The sequence below is a fragment of the Ammospiza nelsoni genome, chromosome 15 (genome assembly GCF_027579445.1).
Source record: "Ammospiza nelsoni isolate bAmmNel1 chromosome 15, bAmmNel1.pri, whole genome shotgun sequence".
Lineage (NCBI taxonomy): Eukaryota > Metazoa > Chordata > Aves > Passeriformes > Passerellidae > Ammospiza > Ammospiza nelsoni.
Genome location: NC_080647.1, coordinates 8,890,337 through 8,909,770, shown reverse-complemented (window position 1 = coordinate 8,909,770; position 19,434 = coordinate 8,890,337). Strand labels below are relative to the sequence as shown.

Here is a 19,434-nt window from a genome sequence, read left to right as displayed (position 1 = left end):
CCCCGGGCACAGCACATGGCGGTGACGGGACCATCCCAATGCCATGGCGAGAGCAGCCGGGCTCAGCACAGCTGGAGCGGGGCGGGCTCTGGGGCTGCCTCATGCACGGCCACGCCGAGGCCCCGTCTCTGTCCCCGCAGCCGAGAGCCCGCTGTCAGCCCTCGGGATGCTGCCACCCGCACACAGCGTGACAGTGACCGAGCTCCTTGTGCAGCCCCAGCGCCGAGCTCAGCTGAGATGCTCGGCACAGCCCGGCGGTACCACCCGCCCCCAGCACACAGCGGCAGCCAAACCTCACTCGAGCGCAACTTCACCTGTCCGAGAGTTTAGCCCTGCTATTGACTGGTTCTTCATGGTCATACACCATTGCACATGCTAGTGATCCACTGATGAAGGTGACAGTGACATGTTAAATATTTTAGTGCTGCCTTTTGGGGATTTATCACGTGTATTTGTGATTACAAAGGACAGGCTTGGTTGATAAAAGGTTAGTTAATGCCTGATAGGAGTGCACAACAACACAAAGGTGGTAGCAGCATATCAGAAAAAAGTTAGAGATAACTTTTTGACTCACTTGACTCTTACAAGGTTTGAAGAGTTGATGAGACATTCACATATACCCATTCAATATTTAAAATCTATTTAGAAATACAGTGTTAGTAAAAAACATACAGGTATGCTTGGACAAGGCAAGAGATCCTTTCCTCCCCAACATGCTTACAATTCCATCTCCACATCCATACAAGTCCAGTAAGTCTCAGTATTATTACCTGTACTGTCCCCATGGGAAAAGTGAGGCGCAGGGAAATAAACATGATCACTAGGCAGGTTGATTAGAACCAAAAGCACTTACAGCCTTAGTGTGATGCATGAACCACCAGATCTGCTCTCTACCATCCTAATGTTTTGCTTTCTATGCCTGCATTTCTTCAATGAGAAAAAAATCAGTATGAACCACCACTGCAGCAGAACAGACAAAGCCCATTAAGAGAGACACTGCAAGACTTCAGCTGTAAGATACATCAACAATCAGTTCTAGGTGCAAGTCAGGCCTTGCAGTTATCCCAAATCTTTCTGCAAGTTTCTCTCCATAGTTACAGACTGTTCCTACATGGATTTGCCAATGCCTCATCCTGCTGTGACACATTCTAACCAAGCACTTTCTGAGATTTATTTATTTTCACCCATCAGGGATTACAAACAATGCAAAAACACAGCAGAGGAGCTGTGTAAAGCAGCAAAGGCTGTGCTGAGTCCAGGCTCAGTGTGCACACACCTTTGGAGCTGCTGTGACTCCCATGCTGCCAGGGGCACAGCCAGCTTCCCACATGGACATGGGGTTTGGGTTTTCTCTCAGAAGGCACTGGGATGGGGCTGCTCCATAGCTGAACTTCTACACAGGAACTGGAGCAACACTATGGCTCCTCAGGTATCACACTAACATCAAGGATGATCTTTTGTTGTTCAAAAGCTCCCAAGAGGCCCATCTGTGGCAGTGGCACTGGCAGTACCCTGGTGCTCTTGCAGAGGTTCCTACCACAGGGCCTGTGTGCAGCCCCTGGAGCACAGGGTTCAGGGGATCAGTCACAGCTGGTGTGCATGGTGCTATTCTCTGTGCAAGTTCAGGGCAGTATAGTAGGCTTACATCCGTGCACTGGAACTCAAAAGTGGTTTAATAAAAAAATAGAGCTTTAAAAGTAGATAAACAACATGACAGAGTTTGTGGCTCTGAAATATTTAACACATTTAAGAACTGCATTTTCCAGAAAATATTTCAGTTAGAGGACTTCAGGAAATTATTTTTCAAAGTGTGAAGTGATTCACATACATACAGTAACAATACACGAGAAAGGGAGGAATATTTTTGAGTATGCACTTGAGTTTGCAAGATTGTCATTCCAGTGTATTACAATCCATTTTGCACATTACAGTTCTGTCTTAGCAAAAGCACAGCTGCAGCAGCATACATTCATCTTTATGCTGGAGATTCCGACAAAAATGTTATTCTCAAGTACATCTCAAAAACTAAGGAGTGGATTTGGGAGTGTGACTGAACTAATTCTGACTCTAGAATGCCATGTCCACACAGTATCACTAAGAAACATGGAGATTTCAGTAGAAATTCTTGCATGTTGCATGTATTTTATTCTGTTTTGTTATTTTTGGCTGACTTGGTATCTCAGATTGTTTTAAGAAAATCCATCTTCTCAATGCTTTTGGAGACAATTTATATTCCAATCTCTACTCTCTTGCCTTTCTGCACCTGGTTTAATCTCAAATGGCTATTCAGTTTTAAAAAGCACCTAAAACAATGCCATTTCAAGTTCAGTAGTACAGAGTTTTCAAACTAGTTGCATCTTTCCTCTTCAGTATGTGCTCGCCAGACATATTCTTTAAATCCATTCAGCAAATACAATACAGATTTATTTTTTCCTGTCACAGGTGTCTCACTGAAGTCCACTGAAATGTCAGTACCTGTAGCTCAGCACGTCTTTCTTGCAAAGGTGTTCCTGTATCTGCAGTGGACACTCTGATGTCAGTTTTCAAGTGCTGATTTCCTCGGCTCAAAATTTTCCCTTCGGAGGAGCTTTAATTCTCTCAGTTCTTGTGGGTGTAAGCTCTGGTCAACACCAGGTGTTAGCTTGTAATTTAAAGGAGACTGAATATAACCATTTCTGTAGAGACAAACCCGCTTGCAGAATTCAAAGGTGCTAAACATAACACCGAAGTATGGCACAATCTGAGAAAAAAGCAATATAAGAAAAAAAATTAGACTCACTAGCAGCATCCATAGCTTAGATGTTTTAAAAAAAGGGAACTTCTAGTACTTCAGATCTGATCTAATTATAGACCTTGTCCTCATTTATATAAAATCAGTCTCATCTCAAGCTATGCTGGCAGCTGCAATGTGCTAAAAGTAGGAGTTTATTGTTGTTACATAACTAATTATAGCAATATTGTGAGGAAGAAGGTCTATGCTACCCAAGAGATTACCAGAACTTGTCAAACACCCAAGTACATCCTAAATAATCTCAGCAAATCTTGGCAGGAAATGTGGAATTTATTCCACATACACTGGAGTGACTCCACATTTTCTTCTTTTGTCCCATGCAGAACCAGCAGCTCCAGGGCCACTGGCTTTGTATCAGCCAAGGTAAGGCAGTCACAGGCAGGCCATCACAATCAATCCTACTGTCACTCAATTAGCACTCATTAGCTGACCTGTAGTACTCTATGTAGGTAATCCTCATCACAGCGCTGTAAAACGTATTTATGTAAATTAAATTACCTTCTGTTTAAGCTACCATGCTTTATTTCATGCTTTCAACTCAGCAAAGGCTGCAGTAACTGATACACATGCATTAAACAGCTGGCTGAAAGCACTGCTTTGGACTTCTGGCCAAGTGGCTTACACAAGCACACTTTTTTTACAGCTCACTACAACATGTCAATGACTGGAGCTCAGGTCAGAGGGAGAATTTGTTTAGCTGCCCTAAGTGGATTGCTTGCAATCCCCCATCCACTGCACACCTTGTGTGCTAGGAGCACTCCCTTCTTCAGAGATATTGAAATGAACTTTCAAGTGGTGACACCTAGAAGCCAAGCTTGGATTTGGGGAAATACAACCAAACCAAGTTCCAAGGCTGGTTTATAACCTGTCTTGTCACTCATTCTGTCATCTATAAGCTACTGAGTACAAAGGTATGTCATAAACTTTCTATCCCCAACTGCCCAAAATGTCTCGATTCCCTCAGGATAGTATTTGACTGGGATGAAAGCAAAACCTCACCTTGAGCAGACTGGGTGTGAGTCCTCTCCAAAGTCCAAGCACACCTTTGTGCTTCACGGTCTGCCGGAAGCAGTCAGCCATGCCAGTGAAATGGACATCAACTCCTCCATAGTGGGGAAGCCAAGGGCTCTGGGCCTGTCAAGAGACACCAGAGGGGTTTAGAACAAGCAGACAAAACCAAAGTAATTCATTATTTTCTCCATCCTGCTATATAAGGAAGAGTCAATGCCAGCTTTCAAAAGACAGATCTGGATTCCTCCCAAAAGTATCTAATTTGCATTAAAATATAAATTAAAAAGGGAAAGAACTCACTCTGTGGTATGAGAGTGAACAGTACTTTCACACAGTGCCTCCTTTTGTACCATGTCACTACTGGAAATAAATCCCACCCTTTTGAGGACAAACCATCTGAACCAGAGCCACATATCCCATTGGCCCCATGCCAGCTGCTCAGGTCCAGGTAGAGACATTTCCCACTCCTGGCAGTGGAACACCATGAGAGGGAAGGTTGGAGCCACGCTGCCTTCCTGTAACTCTGATCCAACCAGCTGAGCTGTCTCTGGCTGCTGAGGCTGTTCTGCACTGTGACAAGCAGGAGCTACAGGCTGAGGAGCAGCAGCCCAGCAGAGATGGAAGGATGGAGATTTCATCCAGGCTGTTTGGGCCCTCCAGGGGCTGCAGGTGAGCAGCTGGTGCCCCTGCTCCCACATCCATGTGCTCAGCTGATAAGGACTAGCTAAAGTTACCTGGGCTGAATCCTGCTGGCTGGCAGCTGAACTTCCAACTGCAGTACAGTGTCTGTTCACATGGAACAAGTGTAGTTGGTCATTTTTAACAGCTAAATCCTTTCTTCATTAATCTCCTACTGCATTAGCACAGACAGGATAACCTGACCTTGAATAATCCCATCCTCATCCATCTGTGCACATGCAGCCATGGATTTATTTTGCATTGACAAATCAGGGTTTCAATCAAACACATGGCAAGTGACACTTTAAGTGTCAGGGGCCCCAGGACACAGACTGATGCCTTGCAAACTGATCATCCTAAGGTAGAAGTTTGATAAAAATGGGGCTTGTACAGTTAACTGATGGATGGATATGGGTATCATGATCTCCACATTGGTCTGAAACACCACACAGTGCAGTGATTTTTCACTCCTTCTCTAGACTAGCCTGTAGCTCCTCAGAGCTGCTAAGCCTATGACAAGCCTCATCAACTGACAAGTGGTGGTGAGATTTTCTAGGTGCCTTAGCTATAGCATTTCAAGTACTTGGCAACTGTGATGCTGGAAAGGCAAACAGATCAAAACTCACACTCTACACACATAAGAGAAATTGTTAATCAAATAGTTATGGTCAAATCTACTGTTAAAATTTAAAGGCTGAAAAGAAACCCTCTGATAATCCCCCCACAAAGGGCATATCTTATTTGTCTAAAAAAACCACAGATCATAATTTTTTCTCTTTTTTTCTGACTGACTGAAATGCATGTGAAATACCTCTTATGGCAGGTAACAGTTAAAAACCTTCTGCACAAAGACTTTAATATCTGTACTGCAGAAGATGCTGAGTGCTCAAACTGAGACTCCAGGAACCAGTTCCATAAGAATGGTGATATTAGCACCAGCATTGCTTAGAAGAAAACTGAAATGATTAAAGTATCCCTAAAAATGCAACAGCAGTCATAGGAGAACTGGATTCAAAACCCTGTTCTGCTTTCTGGACTGTCAGGTTCCACAAGTTTTTTTTGGTTTTTTTTTTGTAAATGAAGTTATGAGCAGCCAAGCAGTAAAGAAAGACAGGTTTCTGAAATGTTTCAAGAACACAAGAATGCTATTAACATGTGATTCTTTTCCTTTTTCAGTCCCTTTGTGGTAGGCAGGGCATGGCCTGCCAGAATTTAACTGTGTGAGTTTGACTTAATTCCCTTCATTACTGCAAAGGCACAGATCAAAGGTTTGATTACAGGACTCCTGCCTGCAACACCAAAAGAAGTGACAAGCACAGTGCAGGTTTCAGTAACAGTAAACACCTCCAGAAGGCAGTTTAAAAGGAACAGGTAGGTCAAGCCTCTAGATTTCCAGTCTGCCCATAGACACTGACCTTTTAAGAGATTTACTGAAATTATTTATAGTACCATTCCCCATAGACAAAGTTGTTTCTAATATTTCAGTCTGTGGAGTAAAGTATGTGCTGCCAGCCTTTCTACTTTACAGGAGCTGTATGCTTCTAGGACCCTACACACAGTAATTAAATAACAATTGTTCACAGAGTCTCAGAATCACCTACTGCAAGAGGAAAACTAAAAACTGTGTTGTAGTTAAAATTTTAGTATTTTGGAACATAGCTAAATGAAATTAAAATGCATTAATAAAAGAATAATGCTGCAAATGTGTTTCATTTGGCACTGTTGTTCATGAAAAAGAGTAGCTATGGGTTTTGGTGGTTCATCTAAGCATGTCTGCCACACTGCAACCCTCACAGCCACCCTATGGCACCAGAGCCAGAAAATGGAAGGAACAAAACAGACCAAACTGGTTTTTCTATCTCTTTTGCAGAAACCTAGCATGACATACAAATCAAACAGCTAATCTCATCCCCAAAAGGTCAGGTTTGTGACAGAGAATTTAATGCACCTCAAAGCAGCTGGAATTCCTTGCTTTTGACACCCCTTGACACTAAGGTTTCCATACAGCAGCCCATTCTATTTTGAAGACTTCCTTCCTCCCAGCTGCAGCTGTCTCACACTGCAGGAGGCTGGGACACAGCTCCCTGTGCTGGTAACAGGGAGCCAAGGTGTTACTCACAGTAGTAGCAGGGCTAAGTTGCTTCTCTTTTTACCTCTGATGGACAGTGGGCTCTCTAAATGATTAAATCACATCAAATGCAGAATTGCCTCCACCTGATCTCTCTCACAAACACAATATTTTTATATCCAGAGCCCACCAAGTTGATTCTGTCACTGCAACACATCCACAGAGGTAGCACTGTTCTACTGCTACACTCTAAACCCAAGAGAGACATGTACAAAAAATGCCAACTACCTGCATGCAATATTCTTTTAAAAGGAACAAAGTATTTAAATAAGGGTGCAGTGTCATGACTGCAGGTGAATCGTCAGAGGTAATTGTTACCTGAAGACTCTTCAGACACCATCTCTCCCATTGTCTGCATTAAGAGGTGACTTCCAGAACAATATAATCCCATTTTGGGAACTGATCTCACAGATCTTTTCAATGACCTCCCTCAGCCCCTCTCCTGTGCAGATAAAAACTTTTCACTTGCTTTTTGGGACATTTTGGTTTGCAATTATTTGTAGTCACGTGTATCAGAGACTATGAATTAATGTATTTAATTCATGTACTTCCCGGTTCATAAAGTTTCTTGGAATATATTTACCTTTACATATATTACTTTACATATATTACTATACACACACATATATATATATATATCTTTACATATTTTACTTTACATATATTTGCTATTTACTTTTGAGTAGGCATTACTTTTGGCACAGAGTATGGAAGATAACTAACAGTGAATAGCTGTCATCAGTGGTGTGCTACCCTGATGGTGGATAGAGTAAAACTGCTTGGTATTTACATATTTTCAGCAGATTCAGGTGTCCTACATTTCTGATCGCTTAAAAAAAAAGTACAGAAAGACACTTTACACACAGCTCAAGAGTTCACACTCTTAATCTGGAAGCTAAAAAAAGAAATCTTTGCAGTCTGGGTTAATAAGGGCACATGCAACAGGCAAGTGCAGCTGTAGTTCAAAGGAAACTGAAGGTCAAGGATTCAAGTTAATACCACTCCAGTCCACAGAAATTTCACTCAAGTGAAAACTGGATGCTTGAAATGTAGTGGATTTCATTCCACTACAATGAAAAAAAATAAAGTGTAAATATGTGTTAATATTTCAGGGGAAAAGGCATCCTCTTGGGCTTAATCAATCCTTCCTCCTAAAGGTCAGCCTTACTCAGCAGTCATTCCCTGTCAGTGCTTTAGTAATGCTGACTTACCCCTGCTTAAAGTCCACCCAAAGGTATTCAGGCACAGAGGAAGGTAAACCATGGCAAGCTATCAGGAAATCAGAGCAGCAGAGCACAGCTGACCTCCAGTGTCCTGCACTCCAGGAACACCTTGTCCCTTCCTCTGTAACCTGAACTGGGAACAAAGCATGCCTTTCTGGAAAGAATGGCACCCAGTCAGCAAAACAGCTTCATGCTTGGCCAAAAGCTTGACTCTTTGCTTTAACTATATATCACTAGGCCTGTTGTACCCTGAGGCTCCACAGTTTGTTGCAGAATTCCTCCTTTGCTGCTGAGCCTGCTTCCTCTGCTTTAACACCTGCTGTGTGAAGAAGTCTTTATACAGAATATGTCTTGTTCCTCAAGGCAGTGCAAACCCCTTGCATGAGCAGCTTCCAAATGCCTCATGATGGTTCAGCTCAAGCCCTACAAATGGGTGCATCATTTTCATGCACATTAACACTGATTTATTTAATGGTGCAAACCCCTAGGCAGACTGGCTTGGTCCCACACTTCACAATGGCAATGCTAGCTCCTGCATCTCCTGCTGCCTATCTAGGAGCTGAGGAGAAAACTATTATTTTTTAAATAATAGTTTAATAAAATAAAAAATTAAAAATTTTTAACAGGACTGGGGCTTTTCATAGGTCATACTTTCATTTGCCTTATGTGGATGAGGTAAGGATTTACACAAAATCAAAATAAATCACCTATAAAAGAATCACAGAATGAACTAGGTTGGAACAGACCTTTTGAGATCATCAAGTCCAACCTATGATCAAACACCTCCTCATCATCGCATGGCACAAAGTGCCAAGTCCAGTCTTTTTTTAAACATATCCAGGGACAGTGACTCCACCACCTCCCTGGACAGATGACTCCATTGCCCAATCACTCTTTCAGTGAAGAATTTTTTCCTGACATCTAGCCTAAATTTCCTGTGGCAGAGGGGAAAGTTTAACTCAGTCTTAAGATTGTGTCCTGTCATTGTCAGTTGTTACCTGTGAGAAGTGACCGATCTCCATCTGACTACAACCACTTTCAGGGAGTTGTAGAGACTGATAAGGTCACCTCAGAGTCTCTTTTTTCCAGGCTGAGCACCCCCAGCTCCCTCAGTTGTTCCTAACAGCTGTACCTCCAGAGACATTATTGCATTCAGGTTCTGTCTGTAATAGCTGTGTGAGCAGCAGCAAACCCAGCCTGTGTCAGGTCCTGTCTGCTGGGTGAGCTTATGGAGTTTCAAAAGGTGGGCTTAGTTAACCCATCTGATCTGCTCCAAGCAGATTAAAGAGCTCTCACTCACACCACACTGATGACAAAGCTGAGGCACTGTAAGGGGCTGGCAGACATGATCAGCTGGCACTATCAAGCCTGTTTGGGGGCATGGTGGCCACTTTAGTGTCTGGGGAGACCATTTGGAGAGAATTGCATTCTGCCATCCCTCAGACTTCCTGCACTTCAAACACGTGCAATGTGTTCTGCTTTTCTTCAGCAGGCCACTGTGCTGCAGTGCAAAGCTAATCTACCTCAAGGTATTACACAATTATCAGACCACAGCTTCTTGCATGAACAGGTTTAGTCAAGGCAGATCTCACAGTTAAAGCAGCCCAGTCCTGCTTCCAATTCTTGATCTACAATTCCTTCCTCTTATCCAGTTCTCCTACTAACACTGTTCAGTGTTCCAACTTGACAGACAGTCAGTCCTCATGGTTTTCTCCTGTGGAAGTCTGGGGATCCAAGAAAAATACTTCTGAGATTCAGATTCATAAAAGCTGATCTAGGTTGTTCCAGAAGGCAAAGTCTACATTATGCTCCATAACCTTTTTCAGGCATTGTCTCAACCATTTGCCAGACCAAATACTTCCCTAAGCAGCAGAGTAGCATTCTGCAAAAACTTCAGAAAGTGGTATAAAATATCTTTGTAACAACATCAATGAAACAAAAAAAATTGCAGGTAGCTCAAAGTATTCAGATATAGTAAAAAAGGAAAGAAGGGATTTTGTAGAAACATTACTGGTGCTTCCTTAGACCCAGACTCATTCAAAATAAAATTTCCCTGCTAAAGGCAGAAAAAAAACCTTCAAAAACTGAAAAAGAAAAAAGTGTTCTTGTATGCAAGTCTGCAAGGTAAAAAGGGCAGTACTTGAATATGGCTTAGAAACTGATTGTGAGGTAAGGAAAGAAAGCCAAGAATAACAGTCAGAATGATATAAAGATCAGTAAGATTTTGTTCAGAAACTGAAACACCATAAAACTAAGTCAGGAAAACACTTACTATAGAACACAACCCTCTCTTTCATTAATCCCCTCCTACAGATGCACAACAAAAGCCACATTTCCATGCTGAAACATGCATACAGTACCTCTGAATTCTCTAACATGCCAATCAGGAGCAAAGTGAAAAAGGGAAGACAAAGGAATAAAATTAGGATAAGCACAATACAGAGGACTCAAATATTCAGTAAGACTCACTCATATTAATTAACATTTCTTTTAAGAAAAACATTCAAGTATATATAGCAAACACAGCATATTTTTTTTAAAAAATAAACTTGATAACAGCAAAGGTGGAAGAAGCCATGGTTACAGAACAGATCTGACATCATAAAGCATCACCAAAACACAATTCTTCCTCAGAAGAGCTGAGGAAGCAGGAGCTGGCAGTCAGCTCCTACTCCCACAGCTGCCAGTGACAGAAGCAGCCAACGTCAGAAGTGTAGGATTCAGATATGTAAAGTAAGAAAGGAGGAATCAAAATTATTACAATGGAGATCAAAAATAGCACCTTATCCTTATGAATTCTCCCATAGCAGAATTCATTTCCTGGTCTATGCAAACAATTCAAACATTGTCCAGATCAGGAGGTGAATGGAGCTAACTCTTCTAAGATTGCCTAGCACATCAGGTAAAGATCTGAATGGTTTGTCCTGGTCTCCTGCTTGTACTCTACCCCAGAATCAATGGAGACAACCTTCTGTCCTAGTTTTTCAGTTTTTGAAGCTCCTGAGATTGTCTTACAACTCCCTGCTTCCCCATCACCAGCAGCTTCACTGGAAAAATCTTCTTTAGCAACATAGTCCCTCCATTTGTCAGAATGGTGGAACAAAAGGGAGGGAAAAGGAATCTGATACTGACTTCCACAATGTGCTGGGTTCCTCTTCATACACCATAAACCCAGCATTCACTGCTTCAACAAAAGCCCAGCACTTCTCCATGTGCACTGCAGAGCAAACACAAGGCTCAGAGGTAGCTGAAGGCTTTGGCAGCCCCCTCTTCCTATCAGCCAGAAAGCTGAATCACTAAATAGAGGCTGCTCAGAATAAGATGTCTGAGAAAAACTGATCAAGACAATCTGCTCCCCCATTTTCTACAGAACTCTGAAATGCCTTGATGTTTTTCCTTTTCTTTAGTCTCTCCTTTTTAGGAGAGAATAAAAGGTCCATCCCTTTTCATGATACTTTTCCTGGTGCTGCACTAGGCATTCCTCTCTTCTGACCAGCGCCCTGCAAACTGCACAGACCAGCAAGCACAAAGCAGAGCTGATCTCTGCAAAGCTGGGCCATACCCTGGTGCTAACTGGAGAACCCAAAATTCTTGGATAACCTTGCAGGAGCTCCAGTGCACTCTTGGTAACAATGTGGGTTGCAATTTCCAACAACAGATCTCTTTTCTGGAGAACTCTACATGAATTAAGTAATTTCCAGTTCCCAACAAATTACAGGATTTCACACCTAGGGAGCTTGCTCTTTTGAAATATCTTTGCCTTCTCCCATGCCTTCAGAATAAATCACTGAACAGGAGGTGTTTCTCCAAGCTCAGAAAATCACTATTCAGAGCTGCAATGTACTTATGAGGAAGAACCCTCTCTGTTGATGAGCGTTTTGTTTTCACACAAAGTATTTTTAACCTCTCCAAGTCCTACATATTTAGGCAATAAATCCAGTTCCCGTACTGCTGAAGTGCCGAGCAGATGATGAAGCTCCCCTCGGTGGAAGAGCACGGCCTGGTGGCAGGAAAATGAAACGCGGGCCTGTCCCACTTCACATGCCTGTCACGACACAGCCCGACACAACACATTGCACCAGCTACAGCCAAAACCTACTTTTGAACTGATTACAAAAGCTGTTGCATCGACAGAAAATATTAAAAGGGAAACAGCACAGTAAATGCCTTTATTTTCTTTTATTCTTCAGGACAACAATATTGCTGTGAGCCTAAGGATATAAAGTAAAAGAAGGCTTGTAAGGAGTATTTGCTTTTCTTAGATCCACTGGTATAGCTGGAAAAAACAAGCAAGTTTTCATGCTCAGAATCTTTCTGAAATATTTTATAATATACCTGATGAATTTGCTCAGTTTAAACCTTGACTTCTGGACACATCAGCCATGAGCTGGTCTCATAAAAGCCCTTTACTCCTCCTGCTGAGGCTCTCTGCTACAAGATGGAGAGAAGGCAGTGAAGGTTTCTGTGACAGCATCTGCACCCTGAAAAGGGGAACTCGGGCAGCAGGAGAGGGAAATGCAGAGTTTCACTGACCTTTTGCTACCTTGTGACTTGCCAGCCAGGCTACCACATGATGAAGGGGGCAAGCACCTACACAAGGCTGCCACAGTTAGTGACTATTTTTCTAATAAGATCACAAAAGCTTCCCATAAATCTGCATTCCCAGCAATTAGGCTGAAAACCCAAACTTTTATGCCCCTGCCAGAGAATGACCATATGATGAAAGCTATTCACCGTCTCTCTACTGGTGAAGTTCTAATGAAAAGTCAACATCAGCAACTGAATTATGTCAGTGAGATGGAAGCTGTGGGATAATGGTTGTTTTGTGGGGTTTGGGTCTTTCTTAGATCACTATTGTTAAAGTTCAGAAGAAAAGATCAGGAAGATATAGTAACTGTTGTTTTGCTGATGCTCCAGGAAAACAGCAGCACCTGCAGCTGGTAAGTCACTTGTTAACCAGAAGAGCCAGAAATAAGAACAAGGATAATGATCCTTCAGACTTTATACTGAGCGAGTTTGTTTTGTGGTGAGGCATAAATGGCAGACACACATGCTCTGAAAATCACATGGACCTCATTCATCCTGCCTACCACCAAGGGGACTGAATTTCTCCAGCTGGCAAACTTTCACCTTGTATTTCACTGAAGGTTTGCCAATTCTGAATTTTGAGAATTTGATGGAAATGCTATGAAAAAGGAAAGAAATAAAGCTACAGAGATGGAGTCTGAGAGCATACACATATCCCATGATAATACTTGAACTCCCATTAAAGGTATAACAACCCATTTGTAGCAATGATTTCCAGAGCTCAAAAACAAAACAACAAATAAATAAAAACCCACTAATGAGCAAAAAACCCAACAAAACCCAAACCAAAGTCTCTGTAGCCTACTGGTAAGGGAAATAAAGTGGCATCCATGATCACCTGGCTAGTCTTGTCCCAAGCTCTTGCACCAAGCACCTACAACAAAGAACTGGTAACATGAATGTTCTGTACCTGCATCTTCCTCTTGACAGTTTCAAAGGGGAAAGACAGTGTCTGTGCCACAGCAGCTGCCACACAGCCATTTACAAAGTTCTGAAGAGGAGTGAAACGAACTATGGGTTCTTGCCAGATTGTGTCCAGATTGATGTAAACAAAGAATGAGCCTGCAGAAAATGGAACAGCACCTAGAAAGCAAACCAGAAAGGATTGTATCAACACACTGTACACAAAGAGAGGAGAGCTGCCCATCGCATAACTAGAGAGATGGGAGGAGCTGCTGCCAGTTTACAGCTCACATTCCACAAACCCAATCCAGATTTTGATGAACTTTACTCTTTAGTCCCTGGTTTACCACCAAACACCCATATTGTACCATCTCATGACAGGTCAGGTGTTTCTCCAGGTCCTCTCCTGTGACAAGCTCTTTCCCAGTCCAACCCACCCCTAGCATTTACACAGGTAAACAGAGCTATGTCTTCAGTAAGGCTGATGAGGGATACTTCTTACCTCTTTTGCTTGTTTCATGCTCTCATCAGTTTTATAGTGGGATTATACATTTATTATTATTGTTATTACACATTTTATATAATGTCGTATTGTGAAAACATGAACTCAGTTAAATGGCATTTTAAAGGCTATGCAGAGTAAATAGATAATTAAAAATTAATTTCAAGTAAAGAGAGAATATAATTAATCTTCCTCATTCACACCTACTATACACTACAGCTCACACTGGTTTCACTGAACAGCTCAGGAGACACTCACACTTGACAGGAATTAGAAGCATTGTGTGTGTGTGTGTGTGTGTGTGTGTGTGTGTGTATAAAAGTGTTTTAAGAGTTTAATGGTGAAAATTGTGCATCCAAACACAATGAGATAATCTATAAAAGAAGGAAAAGAGTATTTTGCTGAACACTTAACCATACATAAAATGGTACACACTTGGTCCTAATTTGAAGTAATAAAGCTGCTGCAAAGGTTATCAGTGTTGCAGTGCCTTGCAAATCTCCACACCTTTTAAAAGAAAACATTCCTATTTGCTCTTGAAATCAAGTGAGTAAGTGAACACACTGCACAGCTGCAGTGAGGTACTTCACCCCAGTGCTGTTTTACCTAATATTGCTGGTGAGACACCCCGGTAGAGCGCACGGAGCCCCTCCTGGTGATAGATCTGGTAGAAGGCGTGGAGAATCCCTTGGTAGGACGGCTCCAGGCGGTTCTGCACGATGAGCCGCGTTTTCACCACGTCGCTGGGGTACGTCACGGTGGTGGCCACCATTCCAGCCAGGCTGCCTGCCATGATGGCTCTCCAGTGGGAAATGTGGCCCAGCTCATCCATGAAAAGGGTAACAAGTCTAAAGCCAACACATAAAGGAAGTACTGTTAATGACACTATGAAGAAACACATGAAAAATTAAGGCAGATGATTCTTGATGCAAATGTTCTTCTGTCCACAAGCCACTACAGCAGCAGGAACTGAAATTTCGGCATGTGATTCATCCAAGATCTTATTACATGTAACACCATACAAGCATCCACCTACAGGCTGAAAATCTTTCTTTTGTATTTCCACATACAGGATGAAAATTACCATGATTCAAAACACATCTGCAAGAAATTATCTGATCATCAGTTAAAGACATTGGTCCAACCTGTCAGTTAAGGTTATCATGTAAGAGGAAATACATAGATAATGACATCACAGGCCTTCTGAGAGCAACTGAACCTTCTTCTGTTACTTATCTTGGGACAGGGAGGTTCCCAGGGACAATCCTCTAGAGAAGACCTATGTCCAGGCACTATTATGCTCAGGAGTTTAAGTCTCAATTTGAAAATTTGAAATTGAAGCACAGTTTTAAAAGTCATACATTTGTGGTGCATTGAAGGACTTTTCTATGACAGGAAACTCCTACATCAGGAAGTAATGTCCTGGAGGCAGCAAGAAGCAAGTAAAAACACTTCAGAGTTTTAGCTGAGGTAAAGAAATGTTTTATTCTATTTTGGTAGCGTTAACTGAAACATCTAAACAGCACATCTCCATTTAACCTGCATGGTGTAAAACAAAATAATGTACGAATATTTACAAGTCACTGCTCGCTCAGTCAATGTTTTTTTCATTTGAATGTGCATTTTCTACTGCATGACAAATCCCTGCATCTACTTGTCTCGAGCCCTGGGAGTGCCCGGGGCAGAAAGCCCAGGCAAGCAGAAGCAAAAGGGCATAAACCTTTCTTCCTGTGTGTCTTATGCAGTTCCTAAACCCACACAGCCTAATTTTCCTGTGTGTGGACAAATGCTTGGGGAAGGTGGTGGGGTGTCTCCAGGCACATTTTATATATGTATTTTATCACATACCTGATAACATTTACAACTGCCATGGAAAGACAAGAGTGTATGCAGAGTAATTGCTGAGGCAGCTGGCTGTGCTCACTCCTGCTCCTCCTGGGATTGTTTACCTAAGCTGCCCTCTAACATTTATCTTTCTGTGTTTCTTGCCTTTATGTACAACATTATCCCAGTAGAAAAGACTTTCCCAAACCCCCCAAATAGCGTGTCAAGGACTAAGCACAGCCACCTTGTATTTAATTTCCTGATAGCCTACTTCCACCCTTAATTCAGAATACCCTGTAAAAACTAGACATAAACTTTAGCCTTGCAAAAGGAATACACTGTTTCAAGCTGAACAATGAAGTTATTTTGCTCAAAATCAACTGCTGTATGTTGGTGCAACACTCTTCCTTTTCTGTGACCTTAAAATTACATTTAAATTACTGTTTGTACCTTCCCACTCATATTATCTTGCTCTTTGTTTGACCACAAAGAGGTCAAAAAAGCTGCCCAGTTTTAGGGTCACTTCATTTGTGGTCTCCTGAAGGGCTTAGGCAGTCATGGGTAGATGACTTGCTGGGACAGATGAGTGACAAACCCAGCAGGCTGGCAGCACCAGCTGGGCTGTGCTGCTGCCCAGAACAGAACAACTCAGCACCCAGCTGGGTGCAAATGTCATGTGCTACCATGAACAGCTGACTGCAATAAAAAAAAAAAAAAAAAAAAAAAGAAAAAAAAAAAAAGAAGCCCAGCCCCCAGAGTGGCAAAACATTGTGTGTGCAAACAGTCAGGCACTCCCTGCAAAGGCTGAGAGATACTGGCAGGGGAAGGGAATCCTAGGAAACAGCACAGCTGGCAGAGCTCCATCAGCAGTGCTCCATGTTCATCTGCTGCAGTCCTATCAGCACTCAGTTTAACACCTGTGTATTATCAAAAACAAGGTCTTAAAACAAACAATGCCACATATCAACGTCAAAACCCATCAAATTTGCTTAACAACTCCTGCGTGATAGGGTAAAAATATCTGACTTGCGATTTTGTTATTTTCTTTGATACAGACAACATAAATACTTGAGAGTGTATAAATTAATTAAACAAATTGGCTGCAAAGGACAGATGTGACAGCCACACCTGCAGGTTGCACTGTAACTTCATTTCTAAACGAACCGGAGCAAAAGAATTTTAAGAGACCATCAACCCTTCCTCATGTGAAAAATACCTATGATTATAGAGGCAATTGCTGGCATATCACCAGGCCCTAACAATCGCTAGGCGTTGAACAAATTAGGTAAATAAAATTCCAAGCGAGGGTCCGATCTTTGGGCAGAAGGGGCGCACACCCGGCAGAGACACACATCAGACTAAACCCGGCACTCTCCATCCCTCCCTCCCGCGCTGTTCCGAAGACCGGCGGGGAGCGCAGGTCCCGGATTCCCCCGGAGCCCCGGACCCCCGCGCGGGCCGGTCGCTTACCGGCGGGAGGCGGCGAGCTGCAGGGCGCTGTAGGGGCAGAGGCGCAGGCAGGCCGTCAGGTTCCCCTTCCAGAGGGCCCGCACGCCCTCGGTGCGGCACAGGCTGCGCCCGGCGTCGCGCAGCCCCCGCCGGCAGTGCCAGGTGCCCACCTGCGCCAGCACTGTCAGCAGCTCCAGCGGCGCCGTCAGGCTGAGGCTGAGCGCGCCCGCCAGCCCGGCGCAGCCCAGGCGCTGCAGGGCGGTGAGGCGGCCGTCCCGGCGCAGGGTGGCCATGGCCCCGCCGGAGCGGAGCCGAGCGGAGCGCACGGAGCGGCCCGGCCCGGCCCGGCCCGGCGCGGCCCCAGCGGCCACAGCCACAGCGGGGCGGCGCCGCCCGCCTCCGCCGCCGGGGGGCGCTGTGGCGCGGGGCTCCGCGCGGCCCCGTGCGCGCTGCGGAGGCGGAGGGAAAACCCGGAGCGGAACGAAACGGCCGGAGCGGAGCGGCGCTGGCCGCGGGTGAGCCCGGACAGTGCCCCTGGCCCTGCTCGCACCTGAATTCAGGGATTATTACATTATTGACATTTATGTCGCTCGAAAAAAGCGCCCTCGTAACAGTGACCCAGCTGCACTCAGGACACACCCCTTTCTCCTTACAATTATTGTTTCCACAGGGAGCGAATGCATACATTTCTCTTTACAATTAAATGTGTTTCCAAGGGAGCGAATGAGGCAACGGCACGACTACACAAAAACACCGAGTTCTCCTCCTGAAGCACTCTGTGTTGATGCTGGAACTGAGTGACTGAGTGATCACCATTAATAAGATTTACGAGGTCAATTAATTCAGGTTTTCTTGACGTGTTGCCTGAGGAAAAAAAAAGGTACAGGGAGGGGAGAGACGAAAGTGGAAAGGAGAAACAAGCTGAGACCAGAATCTGTGGGGGGAGGAGATAACAGCCGGGAGGGAGGTAGTAGCAGAGATTTGCTCCGAAACAGGATGTTCTGTTTCTTGTAACAAAAAACCCCAAACAAACAAACCAAATTAAAAAAAAAAAAAAAAATAAAAAAAAATTCCTCCCCCCCCCAAAAAAAAACCGCCGCAAACCAACAAAAACAACCAACTTAAAAATTCCAGTCAAGCTGAAAGCAATGCTCAGTATCTTCTTACATTGCAGCCAACAGAACAGTGTCAGATGACTCAGTCTGCATTCTCTGGCAAGAATGCTCTGCTGCTGATCCAATGGACTATTCCTAGATCAATAAAAGAGCTAAAAGACAGCTCTCTAGAATTGCATCTCTTTCCAGGAACTCAGCTACTTATGGTGTTGTATTTTCTTGGTGAGAAGAAAGCATTTAACCATTAAGGAGGAGAAAATCAACAATAAATGGGTATAACTTGCTATACATGATTAGTGCTTGGAAACAGAAGATTTCAAACATTACTTCAAGACTTCAAAGAAAAGGGTGATATTTCTTCCAGGGTTTTTCTTTTGTGGCTCATCTGCACAAGACAAACCTCAACTTAAGATTCTTACTGAGCACCAGTATTTTCCATACAGTCTTCCCATTTCCATTACTCACTTTGGGGCAAGTTTTTCCATACTTGTTCTGGCTGCTAAAATGAATCACCAGTCGACCTCAGCCTCCTGCAGCAATCCTTGGAGAAGGAGGTGTGAGTCTGTTGGGTTTTTTTCTCCTTAGTAAAGGGACCTGCCGAAATAAAACCAGTCATATACTAAAAAATTGGGTATGTTCAAGGTCAGGTTGGATAGATCCTGGCTGCTGTGGAGCTCTAGCCGGGGCTGGGTCCACACATGCCCGGCGTCCAGAATGACCAAGGAAGTGGGGACGGTGCCATCAGCAGCACATGGGCGAGCGCTGCACCATTGGGAGCCATAGCCGCACCATGCAGAGACAGGACAGCGCTTTCCCACCGGGAAAACACCAACAAGCCAGTGTAAACCAGGGAAAGGCGGCATAAACCCTCACAGATCTACTATTGGTGAGCAGTGGTGGGTGAACTACCTTTGCTCCGGGACAAAGGAAAACACGGCATTGCACCACCAAGCCTTTGCTCTGCCTGAGCGAGGCAGCTCCGAGGAGTAACTTCTGTTTGGCTTATTTTGAATACAATGCACACACACGATGCCCACTGGCCGAAGACGCCGGCAGCAGACGGCTGCAGCCGAGGCTGTGCAGGAAGAGCAGCCACTGGCACCTCCTGGGCCTCGCTTCGTGAAGATCGCCCTGAAACCGCACGGAGCGCCCGGCGGGCGGGCAGGGGCCGCGCTGCGGAGCGGGCGGAGCGGAGCGGAGGAGCCGCGCCCCGGGGCGGGCCC

The 19,434-nt window shown here is 44.0% G+C and overlaps 1 protein-coding gene across 1 annotated transcript; it reads right to left on the bottom strand.

The window, feature by feature from the left end:
* Positions 1-623: 623 nt before the first annotated feature.
* On the bottom strand, positions 624-17,404 carry SLC25A43 (solute carrier family 25 member 43). Its single transcript, XM_059482901.1, has 5 exons — positions 17,118-17,404; positions 14,430-14,671; positions 13,329-13,501; positions 3,791-3,925; positions 624-2,740 (listed from the first exon to the last, which is right to left on the bottom strand). The coding sequence occupies exons 1-5, from the start codon at positions 17,387-17,389 to the stop codon at positions 2,537-2,539; spliced, it is 1,026 nt and encodes a 341-aa protein (XP_059338884.1). The 5' UTR covers positions 17,390-17,404; the 3' UTR covers positions 624-2,536.
* Positions 17,405-19,434: the final 2,030 nt, after the last annotated feature.

Bases quoted from the DNA above. Each gene is read 5' to 3' on its own strand.
- SLC25A43 (XM_059482901.1), bottom strand. From the start codon at position 17,389: ATGGCCACCCTGCGCCGGGACGGCCGCCTCACCGCCCTGCAGCGCCTG. The intron at 14,672-17,117 runs GTAAGCGACCGG...TGTTGGCTTTAG, and splicing joins CAGCTCGCCGCCTCCCGCCG to ACTTGTTACCCTTTTCATGG. The intron at 13,502-14,429 runs GTAAAACAGCAC...TTTGCTTTCTAG, and splicing joins TGTCTCACCAGCAATATTAG to GTGCTGTTCCATTTTCTGCA.